Below are 9398 nucleotides of genomic sequence, written 5' to 3'. Positions count from 1 at the left end.
ATATATATATATATACACACACACACACACACACACACACACACACAGAGGAAGTATGCCCTTTGGATTCATCAGATAGGAGAAACACTTTGCACATCACATGGCCTCTCTGCCTGGCCAACATGTGTGGGGAGAACCATAGCTGGTCTGTGTTCTGACAGTTACATCTGTGAGCTCCTACTCTGGAAGCAGTATGAGTCAGAGACACAGAAGCGTGTGATACCACACATGTGTCCGCCTGTTCCTTCAGACCAGCTTCAGAAACAAGCCTTTCCAGGCAGCACGCTGAAGCCCTGGGCCATTTAATAAAACAATTCCCCTGATAATAAGGCTTCCTGTTCTGTCTTCTATGAAGACTTCTGCATGCACCACTGAGACTGAAATGAAGGAAAGGCCCCAGGCCTTGGCTGAAAACACTGGCTCTTGTAATTCCAAAGTGCACTGTAGCAGTGCAGTTTGTCTTTTCAAAAAAATAATAATAATTAGCAAATAAATTAAGCAGGGGAGACGCAAACATCCTGCTGTACTCCTCTGTTGTCTAACTAGAAGTGTTTATCAACAAACTTAAATAGTTACTTCAGTTTCTAAATGAGCTGTTAAATCTCGTGGAGAGCCCCAAGCCTTTATGGTACTGTGTAGAACTTGCCTAATTAATGATTTTTTTCCTATAACATATAAAAGTGGAAAGGCCAGCCTCACGGTCAACTGAAAAAAGCCAAGAGGGCACTGCCGTGGGATTTCCAAGGCCCAAATTCCACCGCATTCATATTTAAAATGAATACGTGAGTTTGAAACCTCAACATAAGGCATGACTTAGCTTCTCCTTAGAAAAACTGGCTATATTTTAATAATTTAATAAGGGAATAACAACATGAGCTACCTTATAAATGGATATACTAAATACCTAAGGCCATTTTTTAGAAAAGATGTAACAAGACAAATGACAGATTAAAGGAGGGAGAAGGCAGAGTGGAAGCGGAAGAAAGATGTTTAATTTACATCTAGCTTCGGTTTACCCTCCTGAATTCTAAAGCCCAGGCCTAGAGGAGGACCAGCTTCTGCCTCCTGGCCCCATGGCTGAGGATCAGTGCAGCCACAGCAAATGTGTTACTACCTTGTGGGGAATGTGAAGTGTTCAGGAGCAACCAGGAAGATGGATGTTCAATAATCATGCTATACACCCTCAAGCAGAATGCAGGGTAGATTCATTCACACTGAACACCTAGTCAGGAGTACTAATTTCTGCGTGGGTGAGGCTTCTCTGATACCCAGGCAACACGAAATGCCCTTCTTAGCCATAGAAAGTGTATATATGCCTCTTATGATGCTTGGGGATCAGGGTAAGATGAAAAGTCCCTAACGAAAGTGACGACACTATAGGGAATGAGTCACTTACCAGATTATAATTCAGAGGGCTGCCACAAAAAGCCCTTGACCTGGGGCTTAGCCTCCAGGCAAAGAGCCTGTAAGCAATTTACCAATCTGCACACGTCCCAGAGTAGGTGTGAATGTGCTATCGATATTAGTTTGGAATCGCCAATAACATTTTACCAGTAGGCAAACTCACAATTATGGGACTGACAAACAGGAAGGACCACCTATATTAAGACTGTCTCCAGCTCCCTCAGGGCTCACTGCATTGCCCTTGCTATTGTCCTGATATCAGTTTACATAGCACAGGGCGGATACCTGTACTCTGAGCAGCAGATGCCGGTTAGCATGCTCCAGCTTTTTCTGTCGGTTTTCAAGGTCCTTAGCTCGTTGCTGTTCCCGTTGCAGCTTCCGGATGTAGTCCACGGAGGCCTTGAGAATGGTTCCCTTGTTCCACCGCATGTCCCTGTGAGGAGATAAGACAATGGACCCTTTCAGGAATTGGGAGTTCAAAGAAAATTCAGTATTTGATGTATAGTTGGAAAGGCAATTGCAAATAAGTAATGGCTAGATTCCATTAAGTTCTCACTCCAGAGTGGCCACTGGTCACTTACTTGGTATATATCATTTTACTTTCTCCAGATGAACAATTTTTATAAGGTGGAGACATTGTGCAGATGTTGAAACAGTACAGTACAATTCCATCTAGATCACAGACCTCTCACTAGGCAAAATCAATTAATTTATGTGTGTGGATTATCATATCTTATTTACAAACTGTCCTAAATAGTTGTATATACCTGGGACTATAAAGACTTAGTCACTAGTGACTAAGGATAAGAAGAACCAAAGTCCTGTGAGACCCCACCACTTGTCTATGGTATGAAAACACCATCTTGAATTTTCATCATGAATTATTATGGGCATCATCTAACCTCTCTCTGCATCCATTTTCTCATCTGTAAGATAATGTCACTACATGCTTTTGAGCAGCCTTGTAAATGAGTAATTGAATCAAAGGAGATGCTTTATATGAACTTAATATCATTCAAAATGGACCAAGTACTGTGTTAAGTGCTCAACACAATAATGGCAACTGCCATGGTTAGAAACCTAGTGAGATATTGCCATGGATTTCTAATCTCAATGCCTGCCAACAGTGTGACTTTCAGCTTCATCATTGTGGCCCCAACATACTAAATGTGGACAAAAGCTGGTCTAACATAAGCTAGGGTCATCTGGGAAGAGGAAATAGCAATTGAGAAAATGCCTTCATCAGATTGACCTGTAGACACACCTGTGAGAACAATTTCTTGATTAATGATGGTGGTAGGGGGGCCCAGACTATATAGGCTATGACATCTCTAGGAAGATGGTCCTGGGAAATATAAAACAGGAAGCTGAGCAAGCTTTGTAGAGCAAGCCAGCATTTCTGTATGCCTCTGCTTCAGTTCTTGCTTCTAGTTCCTGTCTTGAGTTCCTTCAGTGATGAACTATGATTGGACCATGAAAGCCACATAAAACCCCTCCTTCCCAGGTTGCTTTTTGTCAATACTTTATCACAGCAATGGGAAACAAACAAGAACAAAGATACACTAAAAATTTTTGGCTGCCCCAGAACAAACTGAATGAATACATTTATGGAAATAATCTTTGCAGTCTGTTTAGTAGACAACTGTCACAGTGGTGATGACCATAGTGATAAAACAAAAATCTCACTGCTGTAAATAGAACCATCAACCCCATCACCTTCTGTGACTAAGAGCTGATCAGAAGTGTCATATGGAATAGGTGAGGGGTGGGCCACTTCAATAAACTACCTTGTCACTGATCCTCATGTGGGTTGACTGAGGAAAAAAAACAGGCATTCTCCAAGGAGAAAAATAGCTACCCCCCCCCCCAGTGAAGTCCCTGAGGTGGGTCCCCAGTGTCTAAACACCAAAATTGGCAGCCCAGAGAGGTGTCCCAAGATACTCAGAGTGAGCACTGGGACCAATTCTCAAGGCTGAAAAATGAAAGTAGCAAGAACTGTAGCAGCGAGCCAGAACCACAACTGGAATGGACCATGCCTCATACAGGCCACCAAAGAGAAGCCTGAGCTAGGTTTCTCAAGCCGAGCTGTTGGCCACTCAAGTCTCAAGACATATTTCTCTTAGGCATCTGGGGATATGCCTACTTGAGACTCAATCAATTATGTTTCTTGGTTAAAATAGATTCAAATGAGTTTTGGGTAATTTAGAGGAATCTTTTTTCATGGGCAAGTAATATGTTCCTCAAATATATAAAATCAACTAAAGTGCTCTTGCTCTGGGGAAGGAGCTGGGACGCTAATCAGGTAAAGTATGTCTCTGTTTCAGTTCCATTAAGACAATGTCTACCATGTGAACTCCCATCAGCCCCTGCTGCAAACACATAAGCACTCCATGACGATGGAGGAGACAGGTAAACCCAAGCTTACACTGGAGCACCCTAATTTCATAATCTGTTACTGAAGAGATGTGCACACTACAGTTTTAAAAGAATATGCTAAAAGGGGGGAAAGCTGATAAAGAAGAGGAGTTGGGAATTCAATTTCAACTATCATGCAAGACTGACTATAGGAAATGAAGGTCACAGCCCTTAGGAGGATAAATTTGTGCAGCACAATGGAGAAGCTGGATGTCTCCAGCTTGAAAATGCTTCTCCTTGAAGCCTGGGAAAGCAAAAGTGTTAGAAGACAGAAATGGCTGCACATTCATCAAAACCACCTCACAATAGGTAATGGTTTTATTTTATTTTGCTACAAATTCCCCGACAATAATGTGAGTCGTGAATTTAATAAGCCTTGAATGAATAATGCTTGATTGCATCTTTACTTTTTATTAGATAGCTAAAAGGTCATATTCAAAGGCTAATTTCATAGAATGCCTGTGGGGGCCATTAAAATATATACATCCCCCAGATCTTCACCTCAAATGGGCCAATTCCTAATGGATAAAAATTGTATATTTGTTGACCAGTTTGCTGACGTGGCAGATAACGTGGTAGGAAAGACTTGAAAATTGTCTGTTAGCTGTTATCTCCAAGAGAGGAGGCAGAGAGGACCAAAAACTGAAACAGAGATCAGCTGACTTGTAGTTTGTAAGAGGATTAACCCTTGCCGTTTTCCCCCTAGATTGGTAAAACACACGAAGAATATGCAAGTTTTCAAAAAAAAAAACCAACTGACCTTCTGCCTTTCCAGTATCATTGGACTTGACGTTTCCACTGTCTGCTCATCAATGCCCATTTAGAGATGCTACATAGTTGGGGTTCATACATGCCACACATCTTGCCTTAACAGTTATTGGGATCTTGTATGTGTGACCATGAAAGCCGGCCTCAAGCCTCAAGCTCAAACTTTTCTGCCTAGTTCTCAGATTCCTATAAACCCTACTCCTCACACTCAAAGCTAACTAGCTCAGCTCGTACAACCCAGTACATTTCTCTTGAAATTTTAGTTTGGTGAAATTAAGCAGAGGAAATACTTAGAAAAGGAAGCAAGGGGTGAGGGGAGAGAGAGTTCTTTAATTTCTCTAAGAGCATATCTTTGCACCATAGGAGAAAACAGAGAGGTGTGAAAGTATATGATGCAGACTAACATGCAATTGTACTCACGGATCATTTGACTTGGGAATCAAAGTACCTAGTTCCTTGATGCGGTCATTTATGTTAAATCTTCTTCTTCGTTCAACTTCAAGAAAAGAGCACGGGAAAAGGCCATTAGTGACACAGGTCCAGCACATCTCATTAAAGGCATGTGCACACCGACTTCACCAGCCAGGACAATGTCAACTTGAGCCTACTTCACCCTGCGCGCCTCTTCCTTTTTGCTACTGGAGGGTAATGAACTTTAAGAAGGAATGAGCTTCCTTTGGAGTACTCTCAGTTATAACGCTCTTTGGTATGCAATTTCCCACTCCCTTCTGTAACAGCCTTGAAACCTCAGCCACACATCAAAACTGGACACATCTGTATTGTACTTGTTTAACTAGAGAGAAAACAAATTTGTGCTCATAAAATGTGCACAGATCTATAATGACACAATTTAAAAAAAAAAACAGCAACAACGATTTAGCATAACTTGGCATCGTAGCCCCCACCTGCTCATGGACAGCAGCAGAATTACTTCTGATGCTGAAATTTGAATTTTATATAATTTTTCTGGCCACAAGATATCACTCTTGTTTGGATTTCCTTTTACCACTTAAAATAATAAAACATTTGGTTTTGCTCATGAGATACATTAAGAACTCCTCTTCTAGCCCAGGACTGACGAAAATAAATATACACAATACATATGTAATTTTAGATTCCTTAGTGGCCATGTTAAGCTAGTAAGAGGAAAGACATTAAATTAACTTTAATATTCCATTAAATCCATTTTCTATAAGCCATTATCATTTTAACAGGTAATGAATATAAAAAAAATAAATTAGAAGGTGCACATTCTTTTCTTCACACTAAGCTTTCAAAATCAAAATATTTTACACTTCAGCATATTTCTGTGTGTAATGCTAAGGGTCAATCCCAGGGCTTTGCACATGCTAGGCAAGTGTTTCACCAGGCCAGCTCCCAGAGCAGCAGAGCCCAATCTGAACTAACCACCATTCAGATGTTCTAGGCATGAAATGGCAAGTAGCTACCACACTGGACACCGCACATCTGTACCATGCATCCTGCAAGCATCCTCATCCTGTAGTCTATAACCACCAGAACTATCACTCTCGCGATGATGACCTAATAAGACAGTAAATGTTTTCAATTTATCTAATCTAACAAATAAATTCCAAATATGCTGAAGCCTAATAAAATGGGTTTACTTTAAGTGCCCTAATATTTTATTTATATCTGCTCCCTAATATTTTGTATGTGTAGATAACTAATGTTATTCATAATTTTCCCAATACGAATTACCGTTTGTCTTAGTTGAGTAATTATTCCAATGATTAAATATAAATATATTTATTTTATATTATATATGTACACAAATATATATCTCTATATAATGCTAATTCCTATTATTAGAGCTCTAGAAATATGAAGAAACATACACAGAAATACATAACAGTCAATGGTGCTGATGAAGGGAATTTTAAACAGGAGATCTCACAATTTTCAACTCAGCTTCGCCGTACCTCAGGCTAAATGGTAACTTACCTCATTAGTATCGACGTCCTTTCAAACGTCTAGGCCAGAACCCTGAAACTGGCTCCATGCCATTCTTCCTCTCATCTTCTTCATCTATTATCTATTACCTTCTGCTGTTAAAATATTTCCTGACTCTGTGCTCTAGCAACTGTTCTGTTCCTTGCAGTGGAACGCCACCCCTTGTCTGGGTTATCATAACCATCTTCACTGGCACCTCTGAGTCCCACAAGCCCACTGCACCCTCTATCATTTGACTAGGTGAGGTCATGCCAACCTTAACCCTGTCCCCATCACTTCCCATTTTATCCAAGAGAAAGTCAAGGTCCCTGAGGTGTGTCCTACAAGGATCTGGTGGCTCTCCTCTGCCCATATCACCCTTTACTCCCCTTCCAGTGTGACAGCATCTTCTCTGGCAATGGACCTGTGCTCTTCTGCTTTGTCCTCACTGATGTTGTCAGTCCCACATCCAAGGCAGATATGCATTGGCCATCTTCCTTGGCTATCCCCTCTGCCTAGACCACTCTTCCTCTAGACCCCTAAAGAGTCATCTCTTCCTGTAAGTAGCAACTCTAGTTGACCAATATGAGTTCCCAGGTCATCCTATTCAAAATGACCCCTGACTCCCATGCCTATTATGATATTGTATACACTGGGCTCCACCTCTTCTTCTCACAGAACTCTGAATCTCATACTATTATCCACCGATTATTTGTGTCACTTTTGCATCCCAGGCAGCCACATGAGCTGGCATAGTAAGCGTAACAAGAGTGTCTTCGCTAAAACATTCCGCACCTGCCTTCTCTCACTCACCTCTGGGTTCTCTCGCTGTCAACATTTAGTGACGCCACAGCTACATGTTGGGTAGGATTTGCCTTTTCAAACATTTTTTATAAAAGTGATATGACTTGATAAAACTTAAAAAACAAATAGCATAAAGTATATGAAGCTAAAGGTCAAAGGAACTCTTAGCATTAGCAGCATCCGCACGCCCCGGGCAGCTACCACAGCTACCACAAACAAGCTGGTGTGTGATCTTGGCCAGTGCACCCACAAACCCAAATAGGTCCCTCCCTCTAGTGTGTTTCCTTTCATAATGGGGTGTGATAGCTATCATTATCCTTCTTGCTCGCCTCAGTAATTAGTATGTGGCATTTAGCATCTGACTTGAACATGCCAACCAGCAGTAAACCCATTTGTCCAATTCGCTCCTATAGAAAAGTTCCTTGTAGCAAACTGGAACTCGATAACTTGTAATGGTGGAAAGAACAACTCAATACATTAAGGCATCCACTTGCACTTTTCAGCAAGTATTTTCACAAGCTAAATCCTAGGAGAGGGAAAGCTAGGTCAAGGTCAACAGGACCCTGAGTAGTACTTCCCAGGAGTTAGACAAGACTTGAAGACTGTTCACAGCTCACCAACTGAGAGCTGAGCCCATCTGCAATTCACTGACAACGTCCAGTGAGGGCTCTGTGGGGACCCAAGCACAAGGACCATGGTTGACACAATCCAACTTCATTTCCCAAGTCTCAGTGATGTCATTCTCTGATACTACATCATTATCTTATTTCTAGACGTTTTAAGAGAAGGACTGTTTTTGAGCAAAATTATTTGGAATCTGAGGGAAGTTTTAGGCTGCAAGCTCAGATCTTTAGTTTAAAAATGAAGAAAGCTTCTCATATACGAAGGAAGGTGGAGAAGGGGCAGTGCTGATGTGAGTAGGCACTTAGGGCCTGCAGCCCTTACCAGCAAGCATTCCTCAGTACCCAGCACAGGGGTCAATATAAAGTTTCCCAGGACAATGGATTTGAGAAAAGTGGCAACGATACAAAAACATAGTGGCAAAATGACTGGGAATCAAGTTACAATGTAGAATAAAAACTATGTGGCAGTATTTAAGAAATTAACATCAAGCTGTTAGCACACAATGCTCAGGTAACAATAGATAAATAAAAGGCAAGCAGCGGCAGAATATGGACACTCTGGCACTTGGCATTAAAGCACATAAAACAAGGATTTCACTCTCTCTGAGCACCTAGCTTCCTAGGAAAGGTCGGGAAGACAGCATGTAACTGAAAACTAGCGATGCTTGCATCTGGCTATTTGAACAGAGAGGGGCTCTTCCCCTCTCTCTTACATCAAGAGCAAGGTTTCTATACAGGACTCTCATTCTCAAACTTAATGTAAGAAACAACGTAAAAGGAGGATTCCCTCTGCTACTCCCCACCTCTAAACCCAATCTTTATTTTCACTGTGTAGTCTCTCTTAAATGCGTATCTTAAACATAAAGTTTTCCCAAAGAAAGCCTCAAGGTTTTATGAAGAGTAAGCCTCACACATTAAAGCATGCTAGTGTCACATAATGGTTTAGAGTAACAGATAAACATCATAAAAATCATAAAACAACAACTTTCTCTGTGTTTCTCTCCTTTTCTTTTGCCTTCTTTTTGTAACCTCGAAAGCTCACTGGAAAAGGTGATCTCCAAATCCCCTTTTGCTAATAAACTCCAATGTGCAGTACTTATAATTGGGTAGTTGGGGATCAAAACATCTCTCTCTCTCTCTCTCTCTCTCTCTCTCACACACACACACACACACACACAACCACAAACAAAAATAGTTCTCCGAAAATAGAAAACTTTGTCTCTCTGTCTCTCTCGTCTCTATCTCTCTGTACATATATGTACACATATGTATATATAGTCTCTCTTCTCTCTGTATCTCTGTGTACATATATGTGCATAGAGAACATATATATGTAAATATATGTGTATGTTCTGGGAAATATATACATACATACATACATACACATACATATACAGATACACACACACACACACACACACACACACACACACA

At 41.0% G+C, this 9398-nt stretch overlaps 1 protein-coding gene across 2 annotated transcripts in view; it reads right to left on the bottom strand.

Annotated features, from left to right (window-relative positions):
- Positions 1 to 9398, bottom strand: part of Mitf (melanocyte inducing transcription factor) — a 209148-nt gene that overhangs the window by 6322 nt on the left and 193428 nt on the right. For both annotated transcript variants that reach the window (XM_028773018.1, XM_028773019.1), the window contains exons 8-9: positions 5008 to 5083; positions 1690 to 1837 (exon numbers count right to left, since the gene is read on the bottom strand). In XM_028773018.1, the coding sequence (XP_028628851.1) occupies positions 1690 to 1837; positions 5008 to 5083 (224 nt within the window). The remainder of the gene's footprint in view (positions 1 to 1689; positions 1838 to 5007; positions 5084 to 9398) is intronic.

Source organism: Grammomys surdaster, unplaced genomic scaffold (assembly GCF_004785775.1).
Source record: "Grammomys surdaster isolate TR1022 unplaced genomic scaffold, NIH_TR_1.0 220, whole genome shotgun sequence".
Taxonomy (NCBI): Eukaryota; Metazoa; Chordata; class Mammalia; order Rodentia; family Muridae; genus Grammomys; species Grammomys surdaster.
This window is presented reverse-complemented; position numbering and strand designations above follow the sequence as displayed.